The 19,371-nt window shown below is 49.1% G+C and overlaps 1 protein-coding gene across 1 annotated transcript; it reads right to left on the reverse strand.

The window, feature by feature from the left end:
* Positions 1-1,641: 1,641 nt before the first annotated feature.
* On the reverse strand, positions 1,642-15,961 carry LOC138798517 (speedy protein 1-B-like). The gene is made up of 7 exons (XM_069979013.1): positions 15,797-15,961; positions 4,681-4,781; positions 4,073-4,131; positions 3,522-3,604; positions 3,240-3,408; positions 2,950-3,153; positions 1,642-1,923 (listed from the first exon to the last, which is right to left on the reverse strand). Exons 2-6 carry the CDS (start codon positions 4,733-4,735, stop codon positions 2,959-2,961), a joined length of 561 nt encoding a protein of 186 aa, XP_069835114.1. The 5' UTR covers positions 4,736-4,781; positions 15,797-15,961; the 3' UTR covers positions 1,642-1,923; positions 2,950-2,958.
* Between the last annotated feature and the right edge of the window lie 3,410 nt (positions 15,962-19,371).

Here is a 19,371-nt window from a genome sequence, read left to right on the forward strand (position 1 = left end):
CCCTATATTGGTGGTGTAACCTGACTTTTATGTTCATACTTTTGTATGTTTCTGTTTTGCCTTTATATTCTTTATGTATTATAACACTGAAAATCTAATAAAACTGGATTTATAAAAAAGGGGTTAAAAAGCAAAAAACAAAATGTCTACTTCACTGCTCTGATAACCCTTGACATCTGTTCTCCAGCTGCAAGGTCCGAGGTTAGGGGTAATCAGAGCAGTGAAGTAGAAAGCTCCTTATTAGAGATGAGCGAACCGGGTTCGGGTTCAAATCGATCCGAACCCGAATGTTCGGTATTTGATTAGCGGTGGCTGCTGAACTTGGATAAAGCTCTAAGGTTGTCTGGAAAACATGGATACAGCCAATGACTATATCCATGATTTCCACATAGCCTTAGGGCTTTATCCAAGTTCACAGAAAAATGCAACAGCTCACCGCAACAGCAAGATACAGACCCACCATAGACATGAAAATAATTAAAAGCAGCCCCCCCAACTGCCCAAAAAAATCCTGCAAAAATAATGAGTCTCTTGGTTACTATTTGCAAACAGCGTAAACTGCCTCACCACGATAAGGTGGACTCATATCGAGGCAGACCCTACACTGTACACTATATTTTTGTGGGAATTTTTTTGGCAGTTGTGGGGGGCTGCTTTTAATTATTTTCATGTCTATGGTGGGTCTGTATCTTGCTGTTGCATTTTTCTGTGTTTTTGTGTGTTTGCAGTTTCAGAAATGGCAACGAGCTACTGCCTAGTGTGAACGGTGTTCTAGGAGAGCTGACCAATTTTTTCTTTTTTTCCTTTATCCAAGTTCAGCAGCCACCGCTAATCAAATGCCGAAAGTTCGGGTTCGGATCGACTCGAGCATGCTCGAGGTTCGCTCATCTCTACTCCTTATCTTTTAACCCTTTTGTTGTGTTGTGGCATCGAAGTGAACTTTGGGTCACTTACACACTGCAGTACATAAGGGGTTAAGCAGAAGGTAGTTTGCTCCTGCACCTATGTATTTAACCATAAGGGCTCCTAATGGCCCCTTTTATTTAAATACAGAGGACTGACAGAGCAAGCAGCCATTGGCTCTCTGCTCTGCCAGTCACTCTTGTGGCTGCGGGCAGGATTCAGCCTCTGGCCACAAGAGATTTTATATATAGTGCTTTTTGTTGTGTGTAGGGGAGGGGGCCCTGCTATGGGGCCCTGTGAATCTTAGCTACACCCCTGGGCCTAGGTTTCCCGGGTGCTGACGCAAACTTGGGGGCCCACTTTAGTTTCTAGCCCATGGAGCGATTTCCCCAAGCCAGTCTGAGCCTGTATGCACATACTGTAAGCATATATAAGCATTCAATGTTCAGCACAGAACAGCGATTGTCCAGGTGATGCACTAAACCTTATGACAGAACCATGTGTGAGTAGAAAAGTTGCAATGGCTTTATTTATCTGCTTAAAATCTGCTCTTAAAGCAATTAAATAAAATCTTAATTGTGGTGATGATGCATACACAATGTGCTGTCCTCTGCTTGAGACCTCCCCCCCCCCCCCCACCAAATATGACTCAAAATAGAGAAAAACTGTGATGAGACAGTCCCTTTAAATCCACACACAGTCACTAAAGAAATGACACACACAGTAATTTATGTTGAATAATGTGAAATTTATTGTATGTGTTGTGTGTTGTTGTGTTGTGGTTGCTACCTCCCTGTACAGCAACACTCAGGTCAGGAAAAACCCCCTGTGGAGGAAACCTGAAGGGAATCCATGGCCACTGTACTACCCTTCCTCTGGGCATACTAAGGGAGGTAACACTATGTGTAAAATGCAGATGTGTGTGTATATGAAGCATACAACCTCATCCTGTAGGCTTCTGGATCTTCATGTCCTAGCTGGTCTTGAAGTGTTTGGCCCCCATCCTGGCAACAGCACATGCTAGGTATAAGAAAAAAAAGATTAGAAAAGTTATACATGTTTACTAAAGAAACCAAACTGTCAATGAGGGGAGCAATGCATGTCATGCTATATGCCAGAAACGAATAAATGGCGCAAAATATTTTTTTTTTTATGAATCAATTAGTAATGACATGTGCCTTCAATGCATACTTCATCTCATTTCTCCATATCTGCATGAATAAGTATATAATAATGAAAACTGAAATTTAATCCATTCCTCTACGCTATGTGTCTGCTGCCTTTACAGGTTCTTAATACTCCCAATTGCCTGAGATAGTAAAGAAGGAAGAAGCCCTATATCCTCAAATCCTAGTCTTTGCCTGGGTACTCCAGCGAAAAGCTTTTTCCCAGTAATTGAAACGCATAACAAAGTTATATAACTGTTATATGCTTCAGTGACCTATCTGCCCCCCTTCCCTATCTTTTCCCCCCTCAAACCCTCACCAGAAAGTGAACTAAACTCATTCTTACTCAATGACTGTTCACCCAATGCTGCTCTGTGGAAGCCATTTTGTGACAATTACATCATCAAGAGGGAGGCGGGTCTAAGCTCTGTTAAGCCAGCCTCCCTTTGTCAGATGACACAGGTTGCTCAGCTCTGATTGGCTGAACAAGATGTAAGCCATCTAACAGTTTTCCAGAGACAGTTAGACATCTCAGGAGATAAAGTGCATCATGGAAAAGCCCAAACCAGGAAGTAAAGAAAAAATGAAGCCACCAACTGGAGCTTCAGGGACCTGCAAACAGCGGGAAATTCAAACAGAGACAGACTCAGGAGGGATGGTAAGTGTAAAAATGAATAGACTGGCGCAGGTGCGGGGATCCTTTTTTTGAATCGCAGCCCGGTTCCCACGCATGACACCGGTCTATTCCCAGGCACTGGCCCGGCCTGAGGCACTGGAGGCGGAACCTCCCCAGTGTGACGAAACCCCTCCCTTCTGTGACGAGGCTCCATTGATGGTACATTCGCTTTAAATTCTTCTTCCACACCAGCCTTTTACTCACCTGTGATGTTCATGACTCTGCGGTGCCGGGTGCCACCTTGCTCTCCATCTGGCAGTTCTTACACAGGGCGCACGATGGTGGGATCCTCTCTGGGCCGTAGATGGTGAACTCGCTCTCATCTCTCCTAAAATCGCGGTTGGACCGGCTGTGGTGGATCTGCCGGTCTCTTGCCCATGCCCAGTGTAAGCGATGTTTGGCCATGATCTAGAAAGAAATCGTACAAGTGTTACAATACAATTATTACCAGAGATTTTACACAGACTGGACATATTTTTTTCCTCTTTACTTACGAAGTCGCAGGTGTCCCGGTCCACCCAAGCACGGAATCCAAGGCGGATGAGCAACTGGTTGCGTCTCTCGTGCAGGTCTTCGGTCTTCAACTTCCAGTTACTTCCAAGGTCCCACGGGTAGATCTCATGTAGATAGTCTTCTTCCTCCTCCATCTGGTTGGCTAGAAACCTGGCAGAAGATATTATACAAGTTATCTACAAGGATATTCTAGTTCTATAACTTATTTTACTCTTTATTCATCAGCATGTATATACATATCAGGTGAGAGAAAAGAAACTCACAGGGCTGGAAAGAAGTATCTTCTATAATTCTCGGTACTTATCCTCGCTCTCCACAAGTACTCGAGAACGATTGCCAGGAGGTACTAGTAGGGTGAGAAGAAAGTTAGAGGCTGCTAGTAGATTTGTACAATACTGATAGTGGCTGCACAGAGTCAGAGAAACAAACATGGCTGTGTGTGTATGTCTGTCTGTGTGTATGTATATATATAAATGTGTGTGTGTGTATATATATATATATATATATATATATATATATATATGTGTGTATGTGGTATTGCAGCTTACTACCATTCACTGCAGTGGAGATAAGCTGCAATACCAGATACAACTGATGGACATGTTGGGGCTTTATCCTGGACGTCTGTAATACATGAATGCTGCAGAAACCAAATGGCGCAAAACTCTTAAAAAAATTATTGCACAATGACTTTTAACACATAACCCATGCATATACGTGTAATTCAGTAATATAATGACCACATAACCTGCACATCTGGTGGGGATTCTGTCCTGTACAGTCATGTGTCTCTCTCTATATAATGTTATACTACCTTGTCCGAGATCTTGTAACAGCGATCCCTGGCCAGGAATAGTCGGATGTGGCTGTCCTCTAAAAAGAGCAGAAATAACATTATTGTAATATCATTTCACTCAATAAATTTCACCATCTGTGACCACAACAAAGCCACAAAATGTATTGTAAGAAGCAGCAGGAGGAACATAGAGTAATGTGTGACTGATGGGTATATTAGAATGAAAGACCCCAGAGTCCCCAGCTCTAATGTCACTTCTCTACACAGCTGTATAGCCTAAATTCAGCAGTTTTTATACCTTACTTTATTATAGATCTCTTGGTGCTTGGTCCAGTGAAAAATGCTTTTTATTGTTTGGTTTGTGCCACCTGGACGGGGCTCTATGTCCATAGCGCCACTTAGCTCTGCCCACACTGGTGCCTTAGGCCCTACCACCAAAGGTATGAAAACTGCCCAATTTAGGCTTTACAGCTGTGTCCTCATACAGAAAGTGGGTGACTGTATCCCTTTAAACTATTAGGATTGGTGGTTTCTCAGGTCCTAGCAGTTAGTGATGGATGGGAAACACCCAAGAGGAGCTGCTCATGTGATTGTGTGTAGGTTGGTGTCTTTGCAATGAGTCTTACCAAGGATCCTGAAGAAAGTGGCAAAAATCTCTGTCTGTGGGATCGGCTCAACCATCTTCTTCCTCTTCTTCTCTGGCGGCTCTCCTGGGATGGCTGATGTACTGTGGGAGAAGGGTAAAGTGTCACAATACTAATAGTCCATTAAAAGAAAATAATTCTCTAATTCAGACAATTTAAGGGGTTATCCTGTAATATCTGATGGCCTCTCCTCCTCATCCAGACACTCAGCCATATGATGAGGCCAAGACGCTCATGGAAGGTCACAGCCCTGCAGTTACCATAGTTGTAATGATGGTTTAAAAGGTACTGTAGTGTAGTCTCATTAAAAGGGGTAATCCAGCAAAAATCGTTTTCTCTCATATAATTTCAGAAAATTATATAGACTTGAAATTTACTTCTATTTAAAAATCTCAAGCCTTTCAGTACTTATCAGCTGCTGTATGTCCAGCAGGAAGTGGTGTATACTTTTCAGTCTGACACAGTGCTCTCTGCTGCCATCTCTGTCTGTTACATGAACTGTCCAAAGCAGGAAAGGTTTTCTATGGAGATTTTCTGCTGCTCTAGACAGTTCCTGTTTTGGACAGAGGTGGCAGCAGAGAGCACTGTGTCAGATTGAAAAGAAAACATTTTCTGCAGGGCATACAGCAGCTGATTTGTATGGGGAGACTTGAGATTTTTAAATAGAAATAAAATACAAATCTATATAACTTTCTGAAGCCAGTTGATTTGAAAGAAAAAGATTTTTGCTGGACAACCCCTTTCAAGTGAACAGGACAATGCTGCAGTTGCTTACACCACCAGTAGTGAATTCAAACCAGTGAGGGTTCAGGGAGTTAGACCACCGCCAATCTAATATCAATGCGCTATCTGATAGACCATCAGTTACTACAGGCTGGATACATGTTAGGAATGAAATGCATACTGTCACCAAAAGGTAAGACATGACATTTCCCAGTAGCCTCTCCCAATCCCACTATCCCATTCCTAGAGACATCCGCCACCCCCAGCCGCCCATCGTATACACAACAAGGAGCCCCTGTCAGTATGTGCATGTTACTGGAGACTTCTGCAGGCATACTGCCAGCTGATCCACTATTCTATACTGCAAATAGACAGGAACCCTGATGTATACGGCCCAAGCAGATAATGGAGTCTATGAACACATACATAGTTGCCAACATTTGAAATTTTTTTCCAGGGACACTTTAGCATTGTCAACAAGGGGTGTGGCTTATAGTGGGTGTGGTTTACGGGATGTGGCTTGTCACCAGATTTTTTTTTTTTTTTTTGGGGGGGGGGGGGGGGGGGGGGGGGGGGTTCCAGAATTTTCCAGTTAGAACTTTACAGTCAGAACAATACAGAAGGATGAGGGCTGTTGTAGTAGTACAGGAATAGATGAGGGGTGTAGTAGTACAGGAACAGATGAGGAGCAGGGGTGCAGCTAGGAGTCATGGGGTAGCTGGAGGAGACTGGGGGTATCTGGAGCAGACTGGGGGTTACTGGAGCAGATAACTGGAGTTGGCAACAACGTCCATACTTTATGCTTCTGTGAACATAGCTTTATCTGCTATGGCAGGGGTACTCAACAAGTTTTAGTGAAGGTCCACTTACCGGGGTTTATAGTCAGGTGAAGGTCCGAGCTGAACATCGTTTCACAAATGTTCAACTATTTACATACAGAATTGCTGCTTATTAGCGGGAAAACTGGCATTTTTTTCTCTCTCACCAACCCTTTGATATAAGGTACAAAAGGGGTGACTGCCCTGGTAGTATATAGCCCCCCCTGTTGCTCCCCCAGTAGTGTGTAGCCCGCGTGTGCGCTCTCCCCCAGTAGTGTATAGCCCCATGTTGCTCCCCCAGTAGTATATAGCCCCCCAGTGCACTCTCCCCCTGTAGTATATAGCCCCCTGTGAGCTCCCCCCAGTAGTATATAGCCCCTGTGAGCTCCCCCCTAGTAGTATATAGCCGCCTTTTGAGCTCCTCCCAGTAGTATATAGCCCCCTGTGAGCTCCCCCCAGTAGTATATAGCCACCCTGTGCTCTCCCCTGTAGTATATAGCCCCCCCTGTAAGCTCCCCCCCAGTAGTATATAGCCCCCCTGTGCTCTCCCCCTGTAGTATATAGACCCCTGTGAGCTCCCCCCAGTAGTATATAGCCCCCTGTGCTCTCCCCCTGTAGTATATAGCCCCCTGTGCTCTCCCCCTGTAGTATATAGCCTCTTGTGAGCTCCCCCCAGTAGTATATAGCCCCCCTGTGAGCTCCCCCCAGTAGTATATAGCACCCCTGTGAGGTCCCCCCAGTAGTATATAGCACCCCTGTAAGGTCCCCCCAGAAGTATATATAGGCCCCCTGTGCTCTCCCCCTGTAGTATATAGCCCCCTATGATCTCCCCCCAGTTGTATATAGCCCCCCTGTGCTCTCCCCCTGTAGTATATAGCCCCCTATGATCTCCCCCCAGTAGTATATAGCCCCCTGTGCTCTCCCCCCAGTAGTATATAGCCCACCTGTGCTCTCCCCCTGTAGTATATAGCCCCCTGTGCTCTCCCCCCAGTAGTATATAGCCCCCTGTGCTCTCCCCCTGTAGTATATAGTCCCCTGTGATTTCCCCCCAGTAGTATATAGCCACCTGTGCTGTCCCCCCAGTAGTATATAGCCCCCCTGTGCTCTCTCCCCAGTAGTATATAGTGCCCCTGTGCTCTCTCCCTCTGTAGTATATAGCCCCCTGTGAGCGCCCCCCCCCAGTAGTATACAGCCCCCCTGTGCTCTCTACCCTTATAGATGGCCCCCAGACAAAAAAAAACCAAACAAACCCCAACTCACCTAGCACCTCGATCCCCCGCTGCGCCGTCTTCCTCTCTTCTCCTGTCGGTCCGGCCCCCGGCTGATATGCGCTCTGTAGGGATGTCCCGGGGATTCCCCAGCAGAGCGCGCACCAGTGACCTCAGTGTACGCCGCTGGCCTGTACTTCTGGTAGAGCAGGCCAGCGGCACACACTGAGGTCTGTGGTGCGCGCTCTGCTGGGGAATCCCCGGGACATCCCTACAAAGCGCGTATCAGCCGGGGGCCAGACCGACACTGCCCCCAGCCCCACAGGCGTACTGACATCTAAGGACAGTACGCCTATGGGGCGGGAGGAAGTGCGGTGGGGAGCGGGACCTCCTAACTGCCCCGGAACGGACCGGATCCGGGGCGGTTTGGAGGTGTGACCAGGGGTCCGGACAGCTGGCCTTCACGGTCCGCCAGTTGAGGACCCCTGTGCTATAGGATCCCAGCCGGAGCATATACACATCGTATACGCTCCTGCCGGGATCCCATGCGGATCCACAAATAACTGACATGTCAGTTTTCTGCGGCTGCAATTCAGTGAATATCGGCCATAGAAAACCCTGACATTGCACACTATGAAGCGAGCAGCTCCGGCCGCTTTCTTCATTGCGTGCTGGGGGAGGTTCTGATAGGAGGGCGCTGATGCGCCCACATCAGAACCCTGCGGCCAGAAAGATTATCCAGCCGATACTTAAAGCGTAACTGTCATATTTTTTTTTTTATTGCAGGGAGGGGGGGGGGGGGCCTTACCGGGACAAACCTGGGACATTACTTAGCCGGGACTGGCCTGTCAAATCCGGGACAGTCCTGGCGAAAACAGGACTGTTGGCAACTATGCACATACATACCTCCCAACTTTTGCAAAGAGCAAAGAGGGACATGTGCGCCGTGGTCCCCATAGCCACGCCCTCATAGCGACCCTCCATAGCCACGCCCCCCATAGCAACCCTCCATAGCCACTTCCCTAGTCACCACATGCTGCTGACTGAATAGTGCCTTATACAGTATACAATCCCGCCAAAAATGCCCTATATAGTATCCAATCCCCCATTATAGTGCCCCACATAGTATCCAATCCCCCATTAAAGTGCCCCACATAGTATCCAATGCCCCCATATAGTGCCCCGCATAGTGTCCAATCCCCCACATAGTGCCCCACATAGTGTCCAATCCCCCACATAGTGCCCCACATAGAATCCAATCCCCCACATAGTGCCCCACATAGTATCCAATGCCCCCACATAGTGCCCCACATAGTATCCAATGCCCCCATATAGTGCCCCACATACTAGCCTATGCCCCTATATAGTGCCCCACATAGTAGCCAATGCTCCCATATAGTGCCCCACATAGTAGCCAATGCCCCCATATAGTGCCTCACATAGTAGCCAATCCCCATATAGTGCCCCACATAGTAGCCAATCCCCCCATATAGTGCCCCAGATAGTAGCCAATCCCCATATAGTGCCCCACATAGTAGCCAATTCCCATATAGTGCCCCACATAGTAGCCAATGCCTCCATATAGTGCCCCACATAGTAGCCAATACCCCATAGAGTACCCAACATAGTAGCCAATCCCCCATTTATGCCCCACATAGTAGCCAATCCCCCATTTATGCCCCACATAGTAGCCAATCCCCCATATATGCCCCACATAGTAGCCAATCCCCCATATATGCCCCACATAGCCAATCCCCCATATATGCCCCACATAGTAGCCAATCCCCCCCATATAGTGCCCCACATAGTAGCCAATCCCCCATATATGCCCCACATAGTAGCCAATGCCCCCATATATGCCCCACATAGTAGCCAATCCCCCATATAGTGCCCCACATAGTAGCCAATCCCCCATTAAAGTGCCCCACATAGTATCCAATGCCCCCATATAGTGCTCCGCATAGTGTCCAATCCCCCACATAGTGCCCCACATAGTGCCCCACATAGAATCCAATCCCCCACATAGTGCCCCACATAGTATCCAATGCCCCCACATAGTGCCCCACATAGTATCCAATGCCCCCACATAGTGCCCCACATAGTATCCAATGCCCCCATATAGTGCCCCACATAGTAGCCAATGCCCCCATATAGTGCCCCACATAGTAGCCAATCCCCATATAGTGCCCCACATAGTAGCCAATCCCCCCATATAGTGCCCCAGATAGTAGCCAATCCCCATATAGTGCCCCACATAGTAGCCAATTCCCATATAGTGCCCCACATAGTAGCCAATCCCCATATAGTGCCCCACATAGTAGCCAATCCCCCCATATAGTGCCCCAGATAGTAGCCAATCCCCATATAGTGCCCCACATAGTAGCCAATTCCCATATAGTGCCCCACATAGTAGCCAATCCCTCCATATAGTGCCCCACATAGTAGCCAATCCCCCATAGAGTACCCCACATAGCAGCCATTCCCCTATAGAGTGCCCCACATAGTAGCCAAACCCCCATAGAGTGCCCACATAGTAGCCAATGCCCCCATATATGCCCCACATAGTAGCCAATGCCCCATTTATGCCCCACATAGTAGCCAATCCCCCATATATGCCCCACATAGTAGCCAATCCCCCATATATGCCCCACATAGCCAATCCCCCATATATGCCCCACATAGTAGCCAATCCCCCCCATATAGTGCCCCACATAGTAGCCAATCCCCCATATATGCCCCACATAGTAGCCAATGCCCCCATATATGCCCCACATAGTAGCCAATCCCCCGTATAGTGCCCCACATAGTAGCCAATCCCCATATAGTGCCCCACATAGTAGCCAATCCCCATATAGTGCCCCACATAGTAGCCAATCCCTCCATATAGTGCCCCACATAGTAGCCCATCCCCCATATATGCCCCACATAGTATCCAATCCCCATATAGTGCCCCACATAGTAGCCAATCCCCAATATAGTGCCCCACATAGTAGCCAATGCCCCCAAATATGCCCCACATAGTAGCCCATCCCCCATATATGCCCCACATAGTATCCAATCCCCATATAGTGCCCCACATAGTAGCCAATCCCCATATAGTGCCCCACATAGTAGCCAATGCCCCCACATAGTAGCCAATCCCCCATATAGCGCCCCACAGAGTAGCCAATACCCCCCATTTGTGCGGCCCGACCAGAAAAACAATAAACCAGTAACTCGCCTGTCCGCCGGCCCCAGCAGCTCCTCTCCCGACAGAGCACGCACTCCCGTCATCCTCCGGGGCGGGCAGCGGGGCACAGAGTCACTGACTGTACCGGAAGTGATTCCTGATAGAGGCTGCAGGTCACTTCCGGTACAGTCAGTGTCTGTACACCCCGCTGCCCGCCCCGGAGGATGACGGGAGTGCGCGCTCTGCCGGGAGAGGAGCTGCTGGGAGCGGCGGACAGGTGAGTTACTGGTTTATTGTTTTTTCGCTGGGGCCACATATAATGCGGGACACGGGGGGCCGTTCCGGGACAGCGGGACAGCAACCCGAAAACGGGACTGTCCCGCGAAATCCGGCACGGTTGGGAGGTATGCACATATACAAATGTTATGTACATGTAATAGGATTTACCAGCAGGTATAGTAAAAGTAGACTCCTGGGGGGGATTTATTAAGCCTTGCATACCTGTATACCAATCTTACATAAAGCCCTGCCCCATGCCGGATTATACTAAGAGGTGCATGGCAGATCTGTTACCTCCATCCTGTCACCTCTTTTCTCTGCTTCTCCTCTCACTCCACGACTAGAGCTTTGAGCATCCGCCAGCTCCTCTCCTCCTGTCTCAGCAAGCCCCGCCCCTCTGTAATGGCCCCGCCCCTCTGTAATGGCCCCCCAATGCATTATAGAAAAGCAAACTTGCTAGATGTGGCTGGAGGCTGTATATTCTGCCTCCAGCTACTAGAGGCCGCTCTCTCCCCCCTGTACAGGGTCTGGTAGGGCCGTCACCTCCTGCCTCTCTGCTAGAAGAGCCTGAAGAAAGTGTGCTGCATGGAGCTAGGTACTGAGGCGCCCACATGAGGGGAATAAGCTTTATCAGGCCTGGATTGGTAATCTGGCGCAGTGAGCATCTATAAGGGGGACAACACTGGCAAAGGGGGGCAAGTTTAAGGGGGATAATACTGGGGTAGCATCTATAAGGGGGATAATACTGGGGTAGCATCTATAAGGGGGATAATACTGGGGTAGCATCTATAAGGGGGATAATAATGGGGTAGAATCTATAAGGGGGATAATACTGGGGTAGAATCTATAAGGGGGATAATACTGGAGTAGCATCTATAAGGGGGATAATACTGGAGTAGCATCTATAAGGGGGATAATACTGGAGTAGCATCTATAAGGGGGATAATACTGGAGTAGCATCTATAAGGGGGATAATACTGGAGTACCTTATCAACTGTGATACCCTCTGCTGAGCCACTGTATCTCATCCTATCATGTGATACTGTCTGCTCAACTGTGTATCTAATCCTACCCGGTATGATATTGTCCACTAAACAGACAGCGATAACCTGCAGATGGGGCCCATTAGTGGCCTCTCTGTCAATCATCCCCGCAGACTGTGCTCATAGGCAGAGAGCCGTAACTAGTCATGGGCGACTCCCTGTCCAGATGACTAGTTGCCTCCCCTTCCCGGTCTTGTGTGTCGGAATAAAGCTCCTTTTTCCCCCATGTAAATCTACTGCTGTGGCTTGTAGCCTCGGGGAGCTGCTCAGTAGATCTGTACTATGCAGCTGGGAACCATATCAGCGTAACCTCCCCTCTGTGATGTGGCTCCATTAGAATCAATAGAGACGCATGACAGAGGGGAGATGGTCACACTGGGGGCCCCTAGTGCTTCATGCAGAACTGGCGCCGTGCGTGGGAACTGGGTGGTGGTTCAAAAAAAAGGACCGGACCATTTTTCATTCTTTAGTATTTTATTTTCCTCATCTTGTAAGGTTGTTGTTGTTTTTTCTGTACCAATTGTACTTTGTAAAGAAGCCCTTTATTTTACTGTAAAATGTTCTACAACACATTTACATACATTGTGATCAGGTGATCCGTATTGTTCAGCGATAGCAACTTTATAGTTTTTATTGTTTTATTCCTTTGAAAAATCTAAAACCTGAAAGATTACATAAATGCTATAAATCATATTCTGACCCCATAATATTTGTATTTTTCCATGGCTACTAGTGACCATGACATCTAATCTGCTATACAGAAGTGTCCCCCTCCCCCAGCCCACACACACACAATCAGACTGTTATGGTGCCTTTACAGAGAGAGCTTTATCTGACAGATTTTGGAAGCCAAAGCCGGGAGTGGATTTGGAAAGAGGAGAACTCTGTCTTTCCTTTATGACCTGTTCCCTGTTCATAGTCTGTTCCTGGCTTTGGTTTAAAAAAAATCCGTCAGATAAATCTCTCTGTGTAAACACATCATTATTCTCTGGCTGTTGTGTCAGCACAGGTGATCAGATTGTCAGGGAGAGAAAGAGGTGAATCCTGGTAGCAGTCACTCTCCAGCCTGTCCTGTGCTGCTGTGAATCCCTGTGCTGCTGTGCTCTGTGACTTCTCCTGTACAGGGATCCTCCCCCTCCTCCTGGCCCCTCCCCCTCAGGTACCTGTATATGTGACGTCTCCTGTACAGGGACCCCCCCCCCCTACTCCTGGCCCCTCCCCCTCAGATACCTGTATATGTGAGCTCTCCTGTACAGGGATCCCCCCTCCTCCTGGCTCCTCCCCCTCAGATACCTGTATATGTGACTTCTCCTGTACAGGGATCCCCCTCCTGGCTCCTCCCCCTCAGATACCTGTATATGTGACTTCTCCTATACAGGGATCCCCCCCCCCCTCCTGGCCCCTCCCCCTCAGATACCTGTATATGTGACGTCTCCTGTACAGGGATCCCCCTCCTGGCCCCTCCCCCTCCTGGCCCCTCCCCCTCAGGCAGGATGCTGCCCCTATGTCCAGGCTGCTGGAGGTATGAGAGGTGGTGTATGCCTGGACCCTGGGGCCATGTTATGGGGACCCTGCTACTACTACTACTGGGGGTCCTGTCACTCTCTGTATGGGGTCCTATAGGGGGCAGACAGTGGGTGTCACTATTATGGGAGAGGTTCATGGTTGTCATGGTTACGTGTGGCAGTCTATGGCAGCCATTGTTATGGAGGGATCTATAGCTATTACTACTATAGGGGAGTGATCTGTCCTGTAGCTGTCATTGTTATGGGGGTCTATGGCAGTCACCCTCATAGGGGGGTGGTTACAGATAACACTATCCTGGGGGGTCTATGACTGTCACTGCTGTGGGGTATTATGGGGGATCACTGGCTGCCACAGACAGGTACATCTCTATATATACAGTATATATCACTGCATAATACATGGATATAGAATAGTGCATATGTATTCCACCATGTGTCCCCTCAGCCTCCTCCATGCTGTACACTGCAGCACTTTCCTCCTGGCTGTGTTATGTGTGGAGCGGAGGAGACATGTAATCCTCAATGTGAGTCTCCATGAGGAAGGATCAGAGCGGAGCTGATACCTCTGTAATAAAGACAATGGTAAGTAAGTGAGATGTGCTGCAGGGTACAGCATGGAGGAGACTGATGTGTGGCTGTGCTTGTGCTATGTAAGGGGGATCATACAGGAGCTGTGCCCATACAATCTATAGGAGGGGGCGTCACTCATTGACAGCCAGGCTCTTGGTGTAAGTCTGTGTTCACACTTTGCACTAGTGATATTACAATACCAGAATTTTGAGTTCTATACCGATATCAGCCTTTCTTTTTTATTTCGATTCTCAATATCAAATAATATAATTCACACCCACACCCCCGACTGCGGATATAATGCAGACAACTCTATCTTGCTGATATGTCCCTATTGCACAGGAGATGCTGAGGATGAGGGTATGTCTTTTACCTTCGTCCTTGGCGCGGTTCCTGTCCACATAATCGTTTAGTTCATGCTTCGTTAGCACTGTTAGCAGCACTGGGGGGGGGGGGGGGGCATTAGGAGCACTGCCCCGCCTCCCATGGCACCAATCTGCCCCTTCTAATGATAATGAAAGGAAGCCAGGGGCCGGCCAGATCAGCGCTATGGGAGGCGGGGCAGTGCTGCTAATGACCTCCCCGGTGCCCCTAACGGTCCTACCAGAGTGTGGATTAAACGACTTAGTGGACATGAATGGCGCAGAGGATGAAGGTAAGAGAGATACCTTCATCCTCAGCGTCTCCTGTGCAATAAGGGGCTATCAGCAGGTAAGATTCTTGTAACCTGCTGGTAGTTCCCTTTTAAAAAGTCGTCATGAGCGCTCGCTCTGTGTCAGTAATTTAAGGTTAGCGCTATTGTGGGCAGTGGAGAAAGGATGTTTGGCAGCCGGGGTGAGGAGGTGATGCTGGGGGGCAAGAACGTCACACAGAACATGGCAGGCGCTCAGCCCGCATCCTGGACTGCAGCAGTATTGCAAGTGTGTGTGGGGAGGGATGGGGGTCGGGGGATGGGTCAGGTGGGATATTGTGTATGTGGGGAGGGATGGGGTCAGGTTGGGTAGTGTGTATGTGCGTAAGGAGATCAGGTGGGGTAGTGTGTGTGGGGATGGGGGTCAGGTAGGGTAGTGTGTGAGGGGATGGGGGTCAGGTGGGGTAGTGTGTGTGGGGATGGGGGGGTCAGGTAGGGTAGTGTATGTGGAAGGGTCAGGTAGGGTAGTGTATGGGGAGGGATGGGGGTCAGGTGGGGTTGTGTGTGTGTGTGTGTGTGAGAGAGAAACGGTCAGGTATGGTAGTGTATGGGGAGGGATGAGGGTCCGGTGGTTTATTAAGTACAGTCATATATTACAATTACGTATTTTTGTTATTTAAACTACAAATAACACAAAATTATGGTGTTTTTTTTCCCGAAGTGACACACCATTCGAGTTATACTTGTTTTTTTGCCAAATGCTGACACACCAAGCTTAGAAAGGTGCCCATCACTGGCCTAGAGCGTCACTGCCCTAGGCCTGCGGCACCTCTCTCCCCATCTCCTTTGACTTTCAGAACATGTCTAGGCTGGATGGAAGGTGGGGAGAGATGTGCCACAGTCCTGGGACACTGGTGCTCTAGGCCACGCCAGTTTGACTTCCCGCCCCACTGTGCCGCATTGATAGAAGTTGTCCTCAGGTTATATATGGAATTATAGCTCTGCTCCATTCACCTCAATGGAATTGACCTGCAATACCACATACAAACTGTGGACAAGAGTGGCACTCTTTCTGAAAGAAAGCAGACATGCTTTACAATCCCTGACTAACCCTCTAGTAGATTCACTCACGTCTCCTCATAGTAGCTGATCTGCTGGATCTTCCTCTTCCGGCTGGGTCGTCCTCCTTCTGGTCCTCCTACTGGTCCTCCTCGTTGTCCTCCTTCTGGTCCTCCTCCTGGTCCACCTCCTCGTCCTCCTTCTGGTCCTCCTCGTTGTCCTCCTCCTGGTCCACCTCCTCGTCCTCCTTCTGGTCCTCCTCCTCGTTGTCCTCCTCCTGGTCCTCCACCTCGTTGTCCTCCTGGTCCTGGAAATCTAAAATAAAGATTGGTTACAATATGGAGTCACCACCTATCACCATACAGGATAGATCAGTGATGCTATTCCTCCTATTAGAGTTGGCGTTGTACCTCTCCTCGCTCGCTGTAGGTGATATCATCTCCTCGCTGACGTAAAAACGCATCTTGAAGAAAAAATACCAAAAATCTCTTTGCAGATAGCAGGGAGTCAGTCCTGTCCGCTCAAAGAACGTTCATAGACTGGCACCAACTGCCGTTGTTTATCTCAGTTTGAAATCTAATCCTGCGATCCTATTGGCTGTTGGCTGTTGCCGTAGAGACCCATATATGTATAGGGGATCCCACTGCTATAATATTAGGCCTCCTATAGTATTACTATACACATTGCTGTATATATTGGAGCCGTTGTCCTGTTTCTTGTACTTCCTCCATCTAGAGCTATATGCAGCGGCCGCCATGTTGTTTTCCTGGCTGAGGGACAATGTGTCTTGTATAGGCAGATACATTGATATATTACACCGTATACACATGGGTTACATATGGGGAGGTGTTTCTGCAGGTCCTAGATGTTACCCTGTAATACAGGGAATACTATCCTCATCCTCAGCACATATCATGGATTGTGGGGTTACTGTGTCATTTACCTACTAATGTGTACACAGCAGAAAACAATGGCCGACATTGGGGCCCAGGTGGTCCCAGGACTTGTCCCAGCTCATCGGGTGCTGACCCTGACCCTGGGCACAGCAACAAAACTCCTGTGACCCTCACTAGGGAGGTCGGGTCATTCTCCATTATAGGGGACCTGTCATAGTAATAATACAGTCCAGTCTGATATATATATATATATAATGATTTGGGAGAAGTCCCAGGATAACTTGTCATTAATTCATGTAACTTTTCGCTTATTCTGCCCTAATTAGTCTTGTGGGCGGGCCTATTCTGTGATTGACAGCTGTCTGAGTCTAAAAGTGTGCCTATAGAGAAAACTGTAGCACCACCCACTTGACTACTTTGCTCATTCTTTACTAGTTAACTAACAGTTAAAGGGAATCTGTCAGGTCTCTACCAGGTGGAGCTGCAGACAGGTGTGGCACTTCTGCTTCTGAGGAAAAATGCAGTTTTATAACTTTGCAAATGGCCATCAGCAAAGACAAAAGCATCACTTGTTTTATCTCCCTACCACCTGTCTGTCTGTGTCTGCAGCTCTGTACCTGGTACTGACCTGACAGATTCCCTTTAAGCAGTCCTACTCAGTGACTGACACTACTTTACTTGCACAAATATATACAGATTTCTGGTATAAGTAGGACCACCCATGTGACTACTTAGGGCAGAATGAACTCCTCCTCCTCCTGCCCTGTAACATGCTGTCAGTAGATTGGACTGTATTCTTAGTGTCACATGTTCTCTTTAAAGGGGTATTCCCCCCAAGGGCTAAAAAAATAAAATGCTCCCAAACCTAGCTGATCTTACTCACCAAGTCCCCCTGAGAATTTTGAGCCTTCTTCCGTCTTTCTAGCTGCTTCCATTCCATAATTACAAGTTTTTCAAAAAGCCGAATTGAATGAGCGATATAGCGGAGCTGAATGAGCGATATAGCGGAGCTGAATGAGCGAAATAGCGGAGCTGAATGAGCGCTATAGCGGAGCTGAATGAGCGCTATAGCGGAGCTGAATGAGCGCTATAGCGGAGCTGAATGAGCGCTACAGCGGAGCTGAATGAGCGCTACAGCGGAGCTGAATGAGCGCTACAGCGGAGCTGAATGAGCGCTACAGCGGAGCTGAATGAGCGCTACAGCGGAGCTGAATGAGCGCTACAGCGGAGCTGAATGAGCGCTACAGCGGAGCTGAATGAGCGCTGTAGCGGAGCTGAATGAGCGCTGTAGCGGAGCTGAATGAGCGCTGTAGCGGAGCTGAATGAGCGCTGTAGCGGAGCTGAATGAGTGCTGTAGCGGAGCTGAATGAGCGAAGTAGCAATGCTGAATGAGTAAAACAGCAGAGCTGAATGAGTGCTATTTCACTCATTCAGCTCTGCTATTTCACTCATTCAGCTCTGCTATATAAATGCTGAATGAATGAAATAGCAGAGCTGAATGAGTGAGTGAGCAACGGGGGTGAGTCGGGCGCTGCTGCTGGTGAACCGCGGCTGGCCGGGTTTGGGGTGCCGCTGCCGGGTTTGGCTGCTGGTGGGGGGGGGGGTCGCTGCTGCTGAGCCGGGGGGTGGGGGGCGGATGTGTCGGGCGGCTCGGGCGCCGCTGCTGATGAGCCGCGGCCAGGTGGGGGGGGGGGGTTGGCTAGCCCCCTGAGGGGTGCCGGTGAGTGACGGGGATGTGCCGGCCGGTGAGTCCCGGGGGGGTTTGGTGTGGCTGGGTGCTGGTGTGAGTGACGGGGATGTGCCGCCGCTGTTGAGTGGGGGGGGGGGGGGGGGCGTGGGGTGCCGCCGCTGCTGGTGTGGTGGCGATTGAGCTGCAGGGGGGCCACAGGTGACCTGGGGGGAGGGAGTCGGGAGACACTGATCAGGGCAGCTGTCTGTGTCCTCCCTCACTTCAATGGGTGGGGAGAAGCCAGCCCATTGAAGTGATGGAGGACACGTGATGCCGTCTCGGAGGGTCGGGGCCAGGAGCAGGGAGCGTGTCGGGTTGGACTGAGGTTTGATGATCCTATGCAATCCGTGGGGGTGAATGCAACTACATAACAGCAAAACTGTGCAGAATCCATAATTAATTGATATTGGAAAGATGGAAAACTATGGTTGGGCAATGTATTAATGCAAATTTTTTTTGGGGGGGAATACCCCTTTAAAGAGGTAGTTCAGCAAAAAAAAAATTCTTTCAAATCGACTGGTACCAGAAAGTGCCAGAGATTTGTAATTTACTTCTGTTAAAAATACTCAGGCCTTCCAGTACTTACCAGCTACTGTGTGTCCTGCAGGAAGGGGTGTATTCTTTCTAGTCTGGAGAGCACAGATTTTGTTGCTGCTCTGGACAGTTCCTGTCACGGACAAAGGTGGCAGCAGAGAGCAGTGTATCAGACTGTAAAGAATACACCACTTCCTGCAGGACATACAGCAGCTGATAAGTACTGGAAACAGCTCCGGACCTCACTGCCCTGACCGCTCCTGACCTCACTGCCCTGACTGCTCCTGACCACACTGCCCTGATCGCTCCTGACCTCACTGCCCTGACCGCTCCTGACCTCACTGCCCTGACCGCTCCTGACCACACTGCCCTGACCGCTCCTGACCGCACTGCCCTGACCGCTCCTGACCGCACTGCCCTGACCGCTCCTGACCGCACTGCCCTGACCGCTCCTGACCACACTGCCCTGACCGCTCCTGACCACACTG

Source organism: Dendropsophus ebraccatus, chromosome 8 (genome assembly GCF_027789765.1).
Source record: "Dendropsophus ebraccatus isolate aDenEbr1 chromosome 8, aDenEbr1.pat, whole genome shotgun sequence".
Classification (NCBI taxonomy): Eukaryota; Metazoa; Chordata; class Amphibia; order Anura; family Hylidae; genus Dendropsophus; species Dendropsophus ebraccatus.